Source organism: Trachemys scripta, chromosome 3, assembly GCF_013100865.1.
Source record: "Trachemys scripta elegans isolate TJP31775 chromosome 3, CAS_Tse_1.0, whole genome shotgun sequence".
Lineage (NCBI taxonomy): Eukaryota > Metazoa > Chordata > Testudines > Emydidae > Trachemys > Trachemys scripta.
In genome coordinates, this window is record NC_048300.1 from 148,682,347 (window position 1) to 148,699,606 (window position 17,260).

Consider the following 17,260-nt stretch of genomic DNA (forward strand, 5'->3'; position numbering starts at 1 on the left):
GCAGGCAGGGAGCCTGCCTTAGCCCTACTGCACCGCTGACCAGACTTCTAACAGTCCAGTCAGCAATGCTGACAAGAGCTGCATGGGTCCCTTTTCAACCTGGCGTTCCGGTAGAAAACCAGACGCCTCGCAACCCCACATTGGTTCAGTAATAACTCAGAGGGAAGCATGCTTCCTACTGCAACATTCAGAATTTACTGTGGAAGTTTCCCATCTAAACAGGGATTAGACTCAAACACATTTAAGTCTGGATCCTGTAAACAGATGTGCATCCAGCCACACCTGTGCCTGGACAGAGATCCACTAAGGTCAGACAGTGTAGTCACATCTGTTTGCAGGATCAAGACATTAACTTGTACGATCTGGCAAAATTTGAGCCTGAAGTGATATGACTGTGGACTATATCACCTGCCTATACTGGAAGGAGGACAGGAGACACTGGATGTGGTTTAATCAGGCTGAAAACTTTATTATTAACTGTCTGGGAGTACCCAGCAGATAAAAGTCTACAGTGCAGGCAACTCCATGATCATTTCAGTATCTACCTGGGGGCCTTCTGTTAGCCCCACCCCCTTTTCCATCCTGATCCCCAGCCAACCTGCTGCTGGAACCTTACCACCCCCCCACCCCCTTCAAATAAGTGTTCAGGTGGGCTATGAAGAAGGGGGGGCTGGCTCTCTGCTGTGCCAATCATAGGAGCCCCAACACCCTGCCCCTTTTCCACTCCATTAACAAACACCTCCTTTAAACCCTCTACTAAATCATTTATCTGATCACGGTATTCCTTCCCTATGGAACATCTGCACTGGACATCTGCCCCACACTTACAAAATTAGTTGCAACATTATAGCCTCACTCCCGTTCTGTGCTGGACCCAAATGAGCCCTTCCACCTGAATCCACTGTGGGGAAGAGGAAAAAAATCCCACTCAGCCTTGGCCAATTTGATAGTAAAGGAAATATTCCTTCCCAGCCCCCCAAGAATTTAGAGGCTAGCACAGTGCCTCCAGCGGATCCTGACCAAACCTGTTATTTTACCACTTTCAAGGGTTGCGGCTGTTCAACTTGGGCCAAATGAAAGAGGGCTTCTCCTTTCTGGCTTGCACCTATATACTCTCCCCTCTCTTCTGATCACCTGGCAGGGGGATGGACGAGTCAGACTCCCCACATTTACCCGTTCTGCATCTGCAGCAACATATGTGCCTCTGTGCCCTTAAAGAGGTATGCTAAAGAGGTAAGCCCCTTCCCGCAGCAAGACGGATAATTCCCCCTCGTCCCTGCACTTAAAGTGTGGTGCAGTCATTGTTAATGATCTCCAGCTGCTGATCAACTTTGAACAGTGTGCTGTACATATTTTAAGTTACACTAAAATGATAGAACATTAAAATTAAAGCCCATGAAATTACTTGTACATATTTCCATATGGAAAGTTCACACTAAAACCCTTTCCAATTCTTAAATGCATACATATTGTACTTATACTTTATGCGTGAGATTCTATACTGTGCTTCTAAGAGGTGCCCAGGGGATGGGAGTGCTAATGTGGCTTTAAGCTACTTTACTCCCTCTTGATCCTGAGCTGCTCTAGGGGCTGGAGAGGACCGCAGCATAATTTAGACAGCCCTGGGATGTGTCTATCTAAGCCCTGGTCTACACTGGGGCGGGGGAGAGAATCGATCTAAGATACGCAACTTCAACTACGAGAATAGCGTAGCTGAAGTCGACATATCCTAGATCGACTTAACTCGCGTCCTCATGACACGGGGTCCACTGCCGCCACTCCCCCATCGACTTCGCTTCCGCCTCTCAGCAGTGGTGGAGTTCCGGAGTCGACGGCAGAGCGATCGGGAATCAATTTATCACATCTACACTAGACGCGATAAATCGATCCCCGATAGATCGATCACTACCCGCCAATCCGGCGGGTAGTGAAGACCTGCCCCAAGTTACTGCAATCTCTAGGTTTGCCCTAGGGGCCACAGTGCCACCCAGAATCTTCACAGCATGGCATGCTGCAGCCCTGCTCCTGACATGCCCCTCCCACTCCTAGCATACCTCCTACTCCAGGGAGTGTGAAGGATTCCTCAAAGCACAGCCTTACTCCTGTCTACTGTTGTGCCTGTGCTAGTGGGAATCCTCACCTAGATGGACCAGGGGATTTTAAGGTCTGTTATACCACTCAGGCCCTTTTATCCAGCATAGCAGGACCAGAGCAGGGGTGAGGATTTCCCCGCATTATTTTAGCCAATTAATTGTCTGTACTAATATGATAATCATATTATCAAGCATTTAAACCTATCCCACCAATCGCCGAAACAGGCACACCAGCATGTAAGTAGAGTCCTGCATGGATACAAAATATGCATCCACATCCAATCCACAATCCACAAATATGATCCACAGATATCCACAGATTTTCAGGGCTCTCTCTCCTTTGGTACCTACGAACTTACTTCGTGTAATGAAAAAAAGCAACGTTTTGTTAAAGTGACAACCTTAAAGAAAAGAAAAGCAGGGAGGTGCACTAAACAACAAATTACTTTCATTTATTTGTTTTTATAATAAAGTGCTCATTTAATATTTGGCGTTAGCTGATGATACTCTGTATTGCCCAAACCGTGCATAAGAGTCATGACCATTAAACAAAATGAAAAACAGAAAAAAGCCTTTTACTTCCCCATAAAAAAAATTCTACTGATGAAAAGGGTAGCGAAAAAAGAGAGAGAGATCCTTTGTTATGTTTACTTTCAGAATTTGTAATGCACTCTGATAATACAGTGATGAGCATGGTACAAAAGGCTAGACAGGTAGAAGGACTGACTGAGCAATTTGTGACACCAGAAAGAGACAGGCCAGGGAGTTTTTATAAATACTGAAAATGGAAAAATCATTCAGGGCCAAAGTCAATAGAGTTACACTGGGATGGCTCAGAGTTTTTACAAGTCCTGTCCTCTCTAAACTGCTTTGTGCATTGTTGGAACACCCATTAACTAGCTGCCTGTCTTGCTTTTCTACATCTATACATATATTAAAAAATGCACAATGGATATGTTTTTCCAACAATAAAACTTAACTTAGGTTTGCCATCCAGTGTCAACATTTTAATAAATGAACAATAGCACCAAAGAAAATATTCAGCTACAATAGCTAATGTATTGATTATTGAAATGCTACAATTCAAGCTTTTTGGCCATATTGTGCCCCCACCTACATCTGTGTACCCTCACTTCATCAGAGCACAATTTGGCCTCCTTGTGTCAAATGTTACAATGAGAGATGTTGCAAATATGTAAAATTATAAATAGCTTTATTTTGTAAATACCTTCATATGAAAATGTGAATTAAAAACCTAGAAAACAAAATAATGAATATAAATCATAAATTACTCTATTGTCCTTAGCACATGTTAGTGTGCAACACACAGAAAGCTCGTTAGAAAAAAAGCTATCAGTGTTAACCTCTACATTCCTAGCTGACTAAATATTTGCAATGAAGCATAGACTTCAGCTCTGTATTTTTTCCCCTATAGGACTAAATGCTTTACATATGATATACGTAATACCAGTGGTTCTCAATCAGATGTACACGTACCCCTGAAGTTACGCAGACGTCTGCGAGGGGATACATCAACTCATCTAGATATTTGCCTAGTTTTACAACAGGCTATATAAAAAGCACTAGCAACGTCAGTACAAACTAAAATTTCATACAGACAATGACTTGTTTATACTGCTCTATATACTATACACTGAAATGTAAGTACAATATTTATATTTCGATTGATTTATTTTATAACTATATGGTAAGAATGAGAATGGAAGCAATTTTTCAGAAAGAGTGTGCTGTGACACTTTTGTATTTTTATGTCTTATTTTGTAAGCAAGTAGTTTTTAAGAAAGGTGAAACTTGTGGGTATGCAAGACAAATCAGACTCCTGGAAAGGTTGAGAGCCACTGCTTATTCCAGTGGTCTCCAAAGTGGGGTGCACGCTCCCCAGGGGTGCGAGCTCAACAAATTTTTACTGATAGGGGTGCGCGGTCAAAAAAGTTTGGAGACCACTGCTTTCTACCACCAAAACTAGCAGTACCTACCATGGCATGGCTAGAAATGTGAGAGAATACATTCAAAAATCTGTAAACCTCAATTGCAAAATACACACATACATTATTTGAAATAAACAAACTCGCTCCTTATCACATTTCAAATATTCTAATCATTAAATGCTTGATCCCGCAAAATATTTCTCATGTGAGTATTTCTTACCAATGTTTATAGCCCATATTTTAACTCCTTAAGCTATTAGCATGGTTGGATTTTGTTTCCTTTTGTGAGCAATGTAATGACAAATTGCACATCATGAAGTTTGTAAAAATAACTCTAGATTTAAGGCATTTAAAATGCATGATTGACTTGTCATACAAAAGCACTTATTCTACCCAGAAATTGGTGTTCATCACCGAAGCACTGAATACAGAGAAAATTATTCTTAAATTCTGAAGAATCACTGCCCTAATGGCTCCAATCTGCCTTCAGAACCACACAATAGATCTCCAAAATCTGAAACAGTTCAGATAGTAGAGGGACTGTCAACAGCTTTAACACTAGCCTATTGATGTGCTCAGTTCACCCATGCACCAAGAAGTGCCTGTCCCACAGTGAATGGCCCTTTAAGGGGGGATAGGTCCAGCCCCACTGGTGACACTTTGATTATTTTCTCTACCTGGGAATGCAAGCTAAGTGACAGGACAAGCAGGCCACGTAGCTAAAATCAGCCCTTCTGAGATGGAGATGAAATCAGAAGCCTCTGGAGAGCCAAGGGAGAATGACAAAGAAAGAGAGTAGGCAGCTTAGAGAGGAGAATGCCATGCCATGAGGGCTGTGGGGACCTTGAGCCAAGACTGGAGAGAAGAGAGACTCTTTGAAGCAGGGTTGGAAGCTGGCTACTGTGGGCTGGAGGAGCTGCCCTTAACTATTGCACAGCTCTAGGAAGGAAGGCTGTGGAGTCAACCAGGATGAAGTAGTGAACAATGCAAGGAAGTAGGGGTATGGAATCCATTAATCAGGGGAAGAGTTTGGCCCTGAGGGAAAAGGAAATTGTATATTTATAAGGACTTAATAAATTGGATGCCAGGCTGGTGGAATATTAAATAATTTGGTCTGCAAACAAGTTATTATAAAGAAGCAAGAGGGAACTGAGGGCAGTGATCTTAACGCAGCAAACTATGCAATGTAGGGGTGTACTCCCAGGGTGAGATCCACAGATCCATGGTTCCTTTCTGTTCTGAGAATAAGTGCCCCCAAAATTTAACCATTTATGCATTTATTATGATGGCATCTGAAACAGACACATCTGGGCTCAAAACAGAGGTGACAGTCATGCACTCCTCTCAATCTGCAGCAGAGCTAACACTGATTACACTGAATTGTTCAAAAGAGTGAGAGTATATGGTCCTGTGATTGCAAATGACAAGATATAGCTGATATGATGGGGAATAATTCAGGCAGTGTGCTAATATCAAAGTTCAGCATCCAATAGAGCGCTATCTGGAAACAGTTATTCTGTACGTCCTTGCCCCTTCATGTCTTCAAAGTGGTGAGTGTACGAATGGCTTTGTAGGTCATGACTGAAAATCACAACAAGGTTTGCTCAGCTCTGTAGTGCTAGAAAATATATTTGGATCATGGCTTTCTTGTTCAAAACTCTCTCTGTGGACATCAGCATCTCGCATGCAATCACATTTTGAGGGTGATATTTAAATTATATATACAGAGAATTAAAACATAGTCCCAGATCAACAAGTATCAGTACAAACATGAATGTACTTCAGATAATGCAACCATTCTCTATAATCTGTTATGACTGGTGAAGAAATGGCTAAGAACCCAATTCAATGCCTACATTCCACAACTAGGCATGCTCTAGGGGAAAATATTCCCCAAATACACACTGGATAATGTAATGATTAAACATCGGCTCCAATTGGCAGAAGCACTTCAGTCTTCATGGCTGAGGATGTTAGGGAGATTCCCAAACCTGAGCTGGCTTTTGTAGGTGATGAATCTGATGAATTGTCACAGATTGAGGTGTCAATAGAGGAGGTTTGGTAATTAACTGATAAACTTAACAGTGACAAGTCACCGGGACCAGATGGCATTCACCCAAGAGTTCTGAAAGAACTCAAATTTGAAATTGTGGAACTAACAACTATGGTTTGTAACCTGTCCTTTAAATCAGCTTCTGTACCCAGTGACTGGAAGATAGCTAATGTAATGCCAATATTTAAAAAGGGCTCTAGAGGTGATCCCAGCAATTGCAGACAGGTAAATCTAACATCAGTACCGGGCAAATTAGTTGAAACAATCGTAAAGAATAAAATTGGCAGACCCATAGAAGAACATAAATTGTTGGGCAAAAGTCAACATGGTTTCTGTAAAGGGAAATCATGTCTTATTAATCTATTAGAGTTCTCTGAAGGGGTCAACAAACATGTGGATAAGGGGGATCCAGTGGACATACTGTACTTAGATTTCCAGAAAGCCTTTGACAAGGTCCCTCCCCAAAGGCTCTTACGTAAATTAAGTTCTCATGGGATAAGATCCTTTTATGGATTGAGAACTGGTTAAAAGACGGGGAACAAAGTGTAGGAATAAATGGTAAATTTTCAGAATGGAGAGGGGTAACTAGTGATGTTCCCCAAGGGTCAGTCCTAGGACCAATCCTATTCAACTTATTCATAAATTATCTGGAGGAAGGGGTAAAACGTGAGGTGGCAAAGTTTGCAGATGAAACTAAACTGCTCAAGATAGTTAAGACCAAAGCAGACTGTGAAGAACTTCAAAAAGATCTCACAAAACTAAGTGATTGGGCAACAAAATGGCAAATGAAATTTAATGTGGATAAATGTAAAGTAATGCACATTGGGAAAAATACAACTATACATACAAGATGGTGGGGGCTAATTTAGCTACAACTAATCAGCAAAAAGATCTTGGAGTCATCGTGGATAGTTCTCTGAAGACATCCACGCAGTGTGCAGCGGCAGTCAAAAGAGCAAACAGGATGTTAGGAATCATTAAAAAAGGGATAGCGAATAAGACGGAGAATATCTTATTGCCCTTATATAAATCCAAAGTACGCCCACATCTTGAATACTGCATACAGATGTGGTCTCCTCGTCTCAAAAAAGATATACTGGCATTAGAAAAGGTTTAGAGAAAGGCAACTAAAATGATTAGGGGGTTGGAACGGGTCCCATATGAGGAGAGATTAAAAAGGCTAGGACTTTTCAGCTTGGAAAACAGGAGACTAAGGGGGGATATGATAGAGGTATATAAAATCATGAGTGGTGTGGAGACAGTAAATAAAGAAAAGTTATTAACTTGTTCCCATAATTCAAGAACAAGGGACCACCAAATGAAATTAATGGGCAGCAGGTTTAAAACAAATAAAAGGAAGTTCTTCTTTACACAGCGCACAGTCATCTTGTGGAACTCATTGTCTGAGGAGGTTGTGAAGGCTAGGACTGTAACAGGGTTTAAAAGAGAACTGGATAAATTCATGGAGGTTAAGTCCATTAATGGCTATTAGCCAGGATGGGTAAGGAACAGAGTCCCTAGCCTCTGTTTGTCAGAGGATGGTGATGGACGACAGGAGAGAGATCACTTGATTATTACCTGTTAGGTTCACTCCCTCTTGGGCCCCTGGCATTGGCCACTGTTGGTAGACAGGATACTGGACTAGATTGACCTTTAGTCTGACCCATTATGTCCATTCTTAAGTTCACAGATCTGAAAAGCTATCCATGCACCCCCAGATCTTGCATTTGGCTCTCATTGAAGAATCTGGTGTAAATTCCCTAGTCCTGATCACGTGCAAACTTCTGCCAGTAATTTGAGGTTATGCACGGGTATCTTCAAAAAGAGCAGAATCAAGCCTTTTTGTTCTTTGTATCTAATTGGATGGGATCTTATGAAATGTATTCCACAGTACAGCCATTGTAGACTAAAGTTATCCTGCAGATACAAGTGTTTTAGTGTCATTTTTCCAAAAAATATTATAGGTTGGATTTTCAAAAGCATTCAGTGTTGGCCAAAATCTGCTCCCACTAAACCAGTGGTTCTCAAACTTTTGTACAGGTGACCCCTTTCACATAGAAAGCCTCTGAGTGCGACTCCTCCTTATCAATTAAAATCACTTTTTATATATTTAACACTATTATAAATGCTGGTGGCAAAGCAGGGTTTGAGGTGGAGGCTGACAGCTCGCAACCCCCCCAGGTACGAACCTTGTGACCCCCAGTTCTCAAATCCCCAGTTTGAGAACCCGTGCATTAAACCCAATGGTAAAATGCCAGCTGAATGCTTTTGAAAATTCCACCCTATTTTCCCAGTCCCCCAAATTATACTATATACTTTACTGTATAAAAGAGCAATGCCCTGAAGAACGTTGAGCCTAATTTTACTATTATTTATACTAATGAAAATCCAGAGCAGTTCCTTTGCTTCTGTGAAGTTACTCTAGATCTGGCCAGTGTACAGAAGTGCAGAATTTGGCCGTTACAGTATAATTTTAGATGGGAGCCAGTGAATAGCTATAGCAGAAAGGACAGAAGGGGTGAGGTATGGAGGAATGAGGTCTAGAACAATATAATCATGTGGTTACTCAGTTCAGATATTTGCATATATAAGTGGTTCAAAGTGAAAACAAATATTGGGCCAAATTCTTTCATGGTGCAAATAAGCAAAATTGCATGGTAGTCAATTGATCTGTGCCCATTTCCACTAGTAGATAATTTAATCTATTGTTTTCACAATATAAGGTACAGTCCTATTCAAATTTTTTAACAACCTTTCTTTTACTTAAGTATTAAATGGAATTGCTAAAAAATGCTCTGCAATATTTTAACTAACTAGTCACCTGATGGATGTAGCAATACAGTATGTTTGACCATTTTATTCCAGTGTCAAAGGAAGCAAAAAAGAGAGTTTCGGTACATCTTAACAAATAAAAGGGTATGATAAAATTTGGAATGAAAAAGTTTATTTTTTAAACTCTTGGAACACTGGCATCTTCCAGATTGCCAGCCAATGGAACATTAGGAGGAAAGCATATTAAAAAGATAGTCTCTTCTGCAGAATTTTTGTCAAAACCTGGATTTATAACACCCCTTTGCTATGGGGAGTTTTATGTAAGGATCCTACACTTCTCCTCCCCCTTTTCTACATCCCTCCTGCCAGCCATCAATAACACCCATTAATTTATAGATTCATAGATTAAGGCCAGAAAGGATTATTGTGATCATCTAGTAAGACTTTCTGAATAATATAACTACAGTGGGAATTATTTTTATCCTGTGTAAAAGCATGTGTAAAGGGGGTGTACAGAGATATAGCTTTCAAAATTTCAGCTCTCCATTACAGATTGGAGCCAGCAGTGGAATCTGGATCTAATTTTGCATTCCAGACTTTACAAAATTCCAATGTGTTCAGCTCTGAGTCCCATTTCTCATAAAGCTTGCATGTGTACTACATACAATAAAACTATATTTAAAATATTATTTAGGTTGTAAAGTCAAGCACTTAGAAATTAGGAAATGCCAGATTTACGTTTGCCTCTGCAACCTTAATTCTGCCCTCTTGTGCATCCATCTTCCATCCTGAGATATTGGGCAGTAAACCTGTCACTGGTCTAGGAATGAATATTGTCCATTTGTCATCTCAGACCAGCATTACTTTGAGAGGAAGTTCCACATTTGGGATGTGGGTGCTGTGGAAGAAAACATTTCCTTATCAGTTTGTTTTAAAAGAAAACTGATAGCTGTTTGAAGCGGCTCAGACATTTGGAATGTTAGAACCAATCCAGTTGGAGACAAATTAACAGGCAGAGGGCAGATACCATGGTCTAAGGGTACATCTACACTACAGCGGGGAGTCGATTTAAGATACGCAAATTCAGCTACGTGAATAGCGTAGCTGAATTCGACGTATTACAGCCGACTTACCCCGTTGTGAGGACGGCTGCAAAATCGACTTCTGCCGCTTTTTGTCGGCGGCGCTTACTACCACCTCCGCTGGTGGAGTTAGAGCGCCGATTCGGGGATCGATTGTCGCGTCCCGACGGGACGCGATAAATCGATCCCCGAGAGGTCGATTTCTACCCGCCGATTCAGGCGGGTAGTATAGACCAGGCCTAAGACTCACAATGTATAACATGGCTGTGGGAATTTATTACATGGACAGCACCATCATATATGTATAACACATACACCCTCTCTGCAGAATTAGGGCAGGAGATATTTGTGCAGATTGTTATCCTGTCTATAAGGAAGAGCATGTATAATTCTTGCTCCAGAAAAAAAAAAAAGGGTAGTGCTGGCCATATAGAAAAAAGGACAATGATTCTAGAAGATATAATGGTTCTGTGCAATATAAAAAATCATAACTAGATGGAAACTACTGACTCTGACCTAATTCCCATGAACTATATAGCAAAGTTTATAAGCTTTCCCCTTCATTCCATGACTATGGGCTGAATTTCCAGCTATATAAAAATCACATTTTTCACAGCCTGATGCGGAGCTTTTCCTATTATTCAGATGCCTTTGAATAAGAATTGTTACGTGGACCAAATTACAAGAAATTCTTTTTGGCATCACAAACCCTTTGAATACATGTCTAAAGCAATGTAGAAAGATCCAATTTTCAAGCAGAATCCACAGAGGGCAATTTTTGACCTGTGCTAAAAAATTAACTTTGAACGGTGCCCCACGTCTTTTAGCAAAAGCTTTGAAGATTCCCAGCACCCTTATGGAAAACATTCTAAATAATGTTACTGGCTTCACCGATGCTAATATGAAAGAAGCAGAGAAGAAATCCCTTACCCCGCATTAACAATTATAGTACTGAAAATTAGCACCACTCCTGACAAAAGTTTGCTCTTACAATGGACATGGGACTTATAATGCTATTTTACATAGAATAAAGGTTAAATATGTATATGGAAGTAGCAATGGGTGGAGGGGTAAAGGTCAGAGAATGGGGGAAGTAAAGATGTAGTCTATAGCATTTGGCCAGCAGATCCTTTCAATTCTCTTATTATGTATAGAGACCAAAAGTGACTCTGAATGCTTTATCCTCACATTGGCTAGTAGAGTGCAGTTTCACAATCCTGCTCTTCTTCCAACCCCAAAAAAGTCTTGATCACACCCCAAGTATTACAACCACAGCAGCAGTGAACCGAACTCTTCATCCCAAACTCAGTTCTCAGTGCCACACCCCCATCCCTAGTCTTGGTCCCAGGCAATAAGCATTACTAGCTAGTGGGCCTCAGTGTACATTTCTGCAGTAACCAGCAGCAGCCACCACAGAAATGCAAATCCCAGCACTGATCTGAAAGGACAGAGACAACAGCACAATCAGACACTGCCCTTAGCTTCAAATCACTTGCAATACATGGCACAGAAGTTAAGAGACTGCAGGGATTCAATATTTCCATCCATTATAGATTATACTGTTGGCTACAGGGGAAAGTATAAAAACTGGAACCCACACCTTAAAACTGGTTATTTCCGATGCAGCCAAAAGAAAACACCACACACAGCATGTCACACCTTAAGTGCAAGCTACCAGCCCTACCCTCCAAACACACACAAGGGAATGGGATACAGTGAGACAAGGACACACCTTACAGGATAGAAAGGTTCTGGATCACATTAAGAGTTTTGCATGTAGTCAGTTACCTATTCTGCCATTTCCATCCAAAAGTGAATAGGCCTGGAAGGTGGTTACGGGAAGAGAAAATTTGATTCTCTTCCTCAGGCCACAGTCTCAGTCTGTTTAGTCTCATCACTCTTAGGAGGCAATTTAGTAACATTACATTTGAAGCCTGCTGCTAATGGAGAAAAGGGGGAAAGAGATAAAAGGTTCAAGAGAGACAGGAGAGAGACTAGTTTCCAAATATGGTATCCATCAATGCCCTGAGCCCCCTACATCTTTCCCAATGTAATCAACAGGGTAATAAACCTGCCAATTCTCTCTCTAGCCCACCAACACAAGTTAACACCTTGCCCTCTGTAAGGAGCAGTGTAGCTAATTATAAACACACTGTGCTTTCCCACATCAAAACGCCCCTCCACAGCAAGATGCCTCCCATCCTTGCCCACAGTACCGCAACCACCAGGCAGATAGAAAGATAGCAAAAGGAAGATAGCCCAGCTGGAGAAACCCTGCAGGGAGTGGAAGTAGCAGAGGAAGAGACAGGTTGCTGCCTGATCCCCAAGTGGCAGGGTTGGGTTTACACTGAGCCAGGTGGGGGCAGCATGGTGTTTTTTGAAGGCTCTGTCCTAGGGAAATCCCACCCATTACCCCTCCTGTAACGGGCGCGGTTTTAAGGCCCCCAGAGGAATCCCTTCACAAAATGTGGTGGGTTTTCCAATGGCAAGATCTCCCCTCTTCTAACACGCCCCATCGGAGGGGTGGGAGCTCTTCTTCCCCTGCGGGGGCGGGGGGGAGCGAGACCCTCCTCGCCTCTCCTGGGTGTGGGTCTCCTCAGGTAGGCGTCTCCCGCAGGGAAGGGAGGCGGTTCCCATGGATGGGAGAGAAGGAAGTTCAGGGCCGTGAGGGAAAGGGGTGGGGGTTCTGCAGGGCATGACCCGCGGCCAGTCTCTGGGAAGGGACCCCCTCGGGGCTCGGTCAGTGTGGCCGAGCCGAGCCCCGCACCGTTCCCAGAGCCGCTGCAGCCCAGCCGCGCCGCTGCCTTGTCCGCTTTCACCGCCAGGACCGATCCCCCCGCCCAGAATGAATGAATGAATGAATGACGGGCGGCTGCTTACTTGAGCATGGCCTCTTCCTTCTCTTCCTCTTCTTTCTGCCGGTCCATCACTGCCATAATGATGTTCCTCTCCTCCTCTGTCAGGTGGCTCAGGTCGGGCAGCTCCTGCATCGGGGGAGGCACCGTGGGTGGGCGAGGGCCGCGGGGCCCCACCGAAGAAGACATTTTTATTTCTGCCTTTTCCCTTACACCTTCTACCTTAGCAAGGCAAAGCCAATCACGCCTCTCCGCCTCCTCCCTTCACAGTGTAGTCCTCTGCTCATCGGCAGCAGCCAGCAGCTCTCCGGCGGCAGCAGCAGCAGAGGAGGCGGAGACCCAGCCTTTCATGGTTGCTTGCATCCACCCCAGCCCGGCTGCTGCTGCTCCCTTTGTTTGCCCAGCTCTAGGAAGGTTTGGGGCTGCCCTCCTGCCTCTTGCATCCCATCCTCCCGGGAGGGCGGGGGGGAGAGAGGGCTCGGGATTACAGCTAGTAGGCTGTGTGCACAGGCAGGCTGGATGCACAGAGCTGGAAGAGAAGGGCGGATGCTGCTGCTGCTAGCTTTGAGGAGGGAGGGGGGAGTTGGGTGTCAGTTAGGCGGAGTCCAAGCCGCTCCGCTCCTGGAAGCTCTCCTGCTGTCTCACACTGAGCACCACCAGCTGTGGAGTCCATGAACCTGAGCCACCCACACCCCAGGCATCCCCTGACTTGTCCTCCGGCCACATGTTTGCCAGAGTTGCTACTGGGATGATATTTTCCCCTCTGATCTTTCTCAGCTCTCTTTATCTCGATTAATGGCCATGCACCTTGCCAGTCTCCTCAGCTGGTGCCCTGCCCCGGGCCTATCTTGTGCAGGGACCACCTGCACTTTATCCCGCTCTGCCTAAGCTTTCTCACTGCAAACCAGTGTGACAGGCTTTCACCTGGCTCCCCCACTACAGGTCAGCACCATGTCCTGGAGCTCCCCAACCTTGGGCTGGTGCCAGGCACTCTCCATCACTTTGTTGGACACACTCCCCAGTCTTCCCTGACCACACACACACATGCTGACCAGACTCCTATGACTTAGGCTAAGGATGCAGGTACTCCACCTGGGTCCCTGCTTTGACCCAGTCCTGTATTTACTATGCCAGTCTTTTCTTGGCTTCTCTGCTTTCAACAGAACTTGTAGATATTTTCCTTGGGCTCCTAAATTGCAGACTGGCACTACATGAACTCTAACCCTTCTTCCCCTGCACTTGATGTAGGTTTTATGCTCTCACTGGGTGCCCCATCTTGAGCCAGAGCAGAGCATGCGCCACACTTTCCCTATTCCCCCTTACTTCAGACTAGCCCCACACATTCTTCCTATTTTCTCCTACTTGGGCCTTCCAAAACCAAGCTTGAAATATGTGATAGTTCAAACTCTTCATGAACAAACCAAATTGTTTCTTAACATGAAGGGCCTCCCTACAACTATGCAAATTCTAAATGGTAATGAAGGACAACTGCTCCTCCTCCCTGAGATATTACTGCAGGGATCAGTTCTGTCACATCAGTGTAAAAGCAATAAGGGAGATGTTGATTAGCAAATCAAATCTATAAGGATGCACCCAACTCGGTGTCCTCCTCATCCAGCACACAGCCTGCTGTCTCCCAGCAATCCCAGTATATAAAAGAAGTTGGAACATGAATGAAGGACAGAACACTCAGGACAGCTGGTAATTATCCCCCATAGTTGAAGGCATAGGCCCACCAATGAGCCAGGTAATGTCTAAGCTCAGGGTCCTGCTAGATTCATTATCACTCCTGGTCACCCAAATAGTAACAGTCACCAAAACAAAACCGTATTCCATCTTTCACTAGCAAGGAAACATCATCCTTTCTTCTCAAAGGCTAAGCCTTAGTAATCCATTCATTCATCACCTCCAGACTGGAGTACAGCAACAAACTCTACTTGGGGCTGACTACAAGGCCAGAAGGAAGCTACTGCTGCTGCTGTTCCACCATGCAGAAACTCACCATCTGGGCAGGCCAGGCCAAAGAGAGTCCTCTGCAATCTCTAAGCCTTCAATAAGCTTGGCCCAAGAATAGCTTCTCACTCTGTACCATGCTGCTTAAGCTATTCTTGATGAGACAGACACCAAAGTTAGACTGTAGGGAACCAGACACAGGGCTTTGTCAGTAGACAGTCCAGAGCTATAGAACTCTCATATACCATAGTGATGAGTGCATAAAAGGAATTCACCAGGTCCCTCCTGCTGAAGTAACTCCCCACAAGTATAGAAATAGAATGGTTGGCACAAGTAGGCCTGTCAACACCTCTGAATAACACATCAGATGCAATCATAGCCCACCTTATCTTACCAGACTTGTTTGTGTATACAGGAGAACAAACAGCGACTGGCAAGCTGAGAGGAATTATGGTTGAATTTTGTATATTGTTCAAATAAATTTATCAGTAACATCAGTTCTTATGTATCATCATGTACCATAAAAATTTGGTATTTAAATTTAAATAAAAGAAATTGAATACGTTTTAATAATAAATACAATCAATGTCTGTCTCAAGTTATTCTGTCTTCCTTCCTTTTGATTTTCTCTTTTCTTTTTGTGTTCATTTGTTCTTTTTTCTTTTTGAAATCTAATGTCTTTATTAGTGACAACACAGAAATTTATAGAATTTATTACTAATGTTGTTATATACATCCCAATATAGGTCTAATTTAGCCCTTAGCTTTAAAGAATATGTCAAACAGAAGATACGACTTCTGTGTTTCACACAGAAAAGATAGCAGTTGAGTAACAACAGCTAATTATCTAGGCAGCCACAAACTCTTGCTAAATTGTGAAATTACTCCTTCTTTTATTGTCTTTTTTATATGTTTCAGCCTGTAAGTTAATAATCGACATACAACAGATCAAGCTATAATATTTGATACAGTATTACAAGGAATACTAGAAATCTAAAAGGTGGCAATTAAGATTTTAAAAACTATATACAAAATTGTCAGTATCTAAAGCACTCTGTAACAAACACCTTGTAGTATGAAGAAGTTTCATTGCCAAAGCAACCTGGCCCCAAAGAGTATTGCAGACAGTTTAGACCATGCTGTCTATTTTAAATAGAAATATGATCGATGACTATAATTAACCTTTAACAAATGTACATATAACAAGTTATTTGTTTTATGTTAAACAAGCTGATAGATTCAAATGGTATGTTGAGAGACCAATATGGAAGGAAAATCCTTTAAGGTGAGTCCAACCAACATATTGCAAGGATATATACCACTGTTGTATTGTTTCATTAATTGTTATATCCCATTCGTAACAGACCAAACAAACTAGTCAAATGTCTTCATATTGCTGCATGATAAACTACTAGACAAAGACAGAGCCATCAAGAAGTGCAAGGGCTGCTCCAACCTCCTCCCAATGGGGGAGTGGAGGTGGGCTAGACAGAAAATTGGGAAAACTGCACTATGCATCTTGTAGCCCAGTGGGCCAGCTTACCAGTATTATATTCATTGCTTTGTTATTCTGCTTTATTATATTTAGTAGTAATGCAAGGAACCTACAGACTTTATCCTGTAAGATTTGGCTTCAGTAGATAGTGTGAGGCTTGAAGCCTATAACCTTTGGCATTGATAAACTTAAGTAATTCATAAGTTATAGGGAACTGAAAGTAGAATGCAAGATAAGGGGGACTTTTGTCCAGAATACTGGTATCAGCCACCCACAGAACACAGCTGACCCCAGTACAGAACATAGCTGACACCAGCATCTCAAAAGTTCTGGACACAACCTCTGATCGCACAGCTGCCATGACAGCAAATTGACGTGTATGTTAATAGGGGAACATCAGACATATACTAACCTATAGAATAACGACACCTTAAAGGGAGAAAATACAAATAAGGACCTCTATTGAATATGCATTCATCATGGCAGCGTCAGCGTAACCTACTATAAAAGTAACATCCCAGGGGCAGCAGATAGGTTGGAGAAATGTAGACCTTGGGAAGGTCCAGAATGATGGTCACTGGGGAAGATGAGGACGATGCTGGTGATGAGAAAGATAATGGTTAAGTATGAAAGATAAGGGTGTAAGTATGGACATCCAAATGTACTTTCTGTATTATCTCTATCTGCTTTGTTAAGTTTAAGTGTGTGTATAATCTTTGCTAAATTATTAATAAATCATATATTTATATATAGAAAGAGTTCCTATAGTGTGAGTGTTGCACCTGTGCACATCGGGGTTCCCAAATTATACAACAATCTTACTGGGCCTGATCTTGGGACATAAACCTGTTTATCCTCAAGTTACAATTATATATACACCCAATTTTGGGTCAGGCTTCAATCTTGTGGGCAAATATACTTACTTATTTTTTAACAATACACATTTAAACATGTGTTTTATCTTCATTATCCTCAAAAGGATAATAAAAATATATACAGACAGATCGG

The 17,260-nt window shown here is 42.6% G+C and overlaps 1 protein-coding gene across 1 annotated transcript in view; it reads right to left on the minus strand.

Moving 5' to 3' along the window:
- RIMS1 (regulating synaptic membrane exocytosis 1) overlaps positions 1–13,320 on the minus strand; it is a gene marked incomplete in the record, with an annotated part of 487,692 nt that extends 474,372 nt beyond the window's left edge. Inside the window, 1 exon segment of the mRNA XM_034766209.1 lies at positions 12,830–13,320. Within this exon segment, the coding sequence (XP_034622100.1) occupies positions 12,830–12,993 (164 nt within the window).
- Between the last annotated feature and the right edge of the window lie 3,940 nt (positions 13,321–17,260).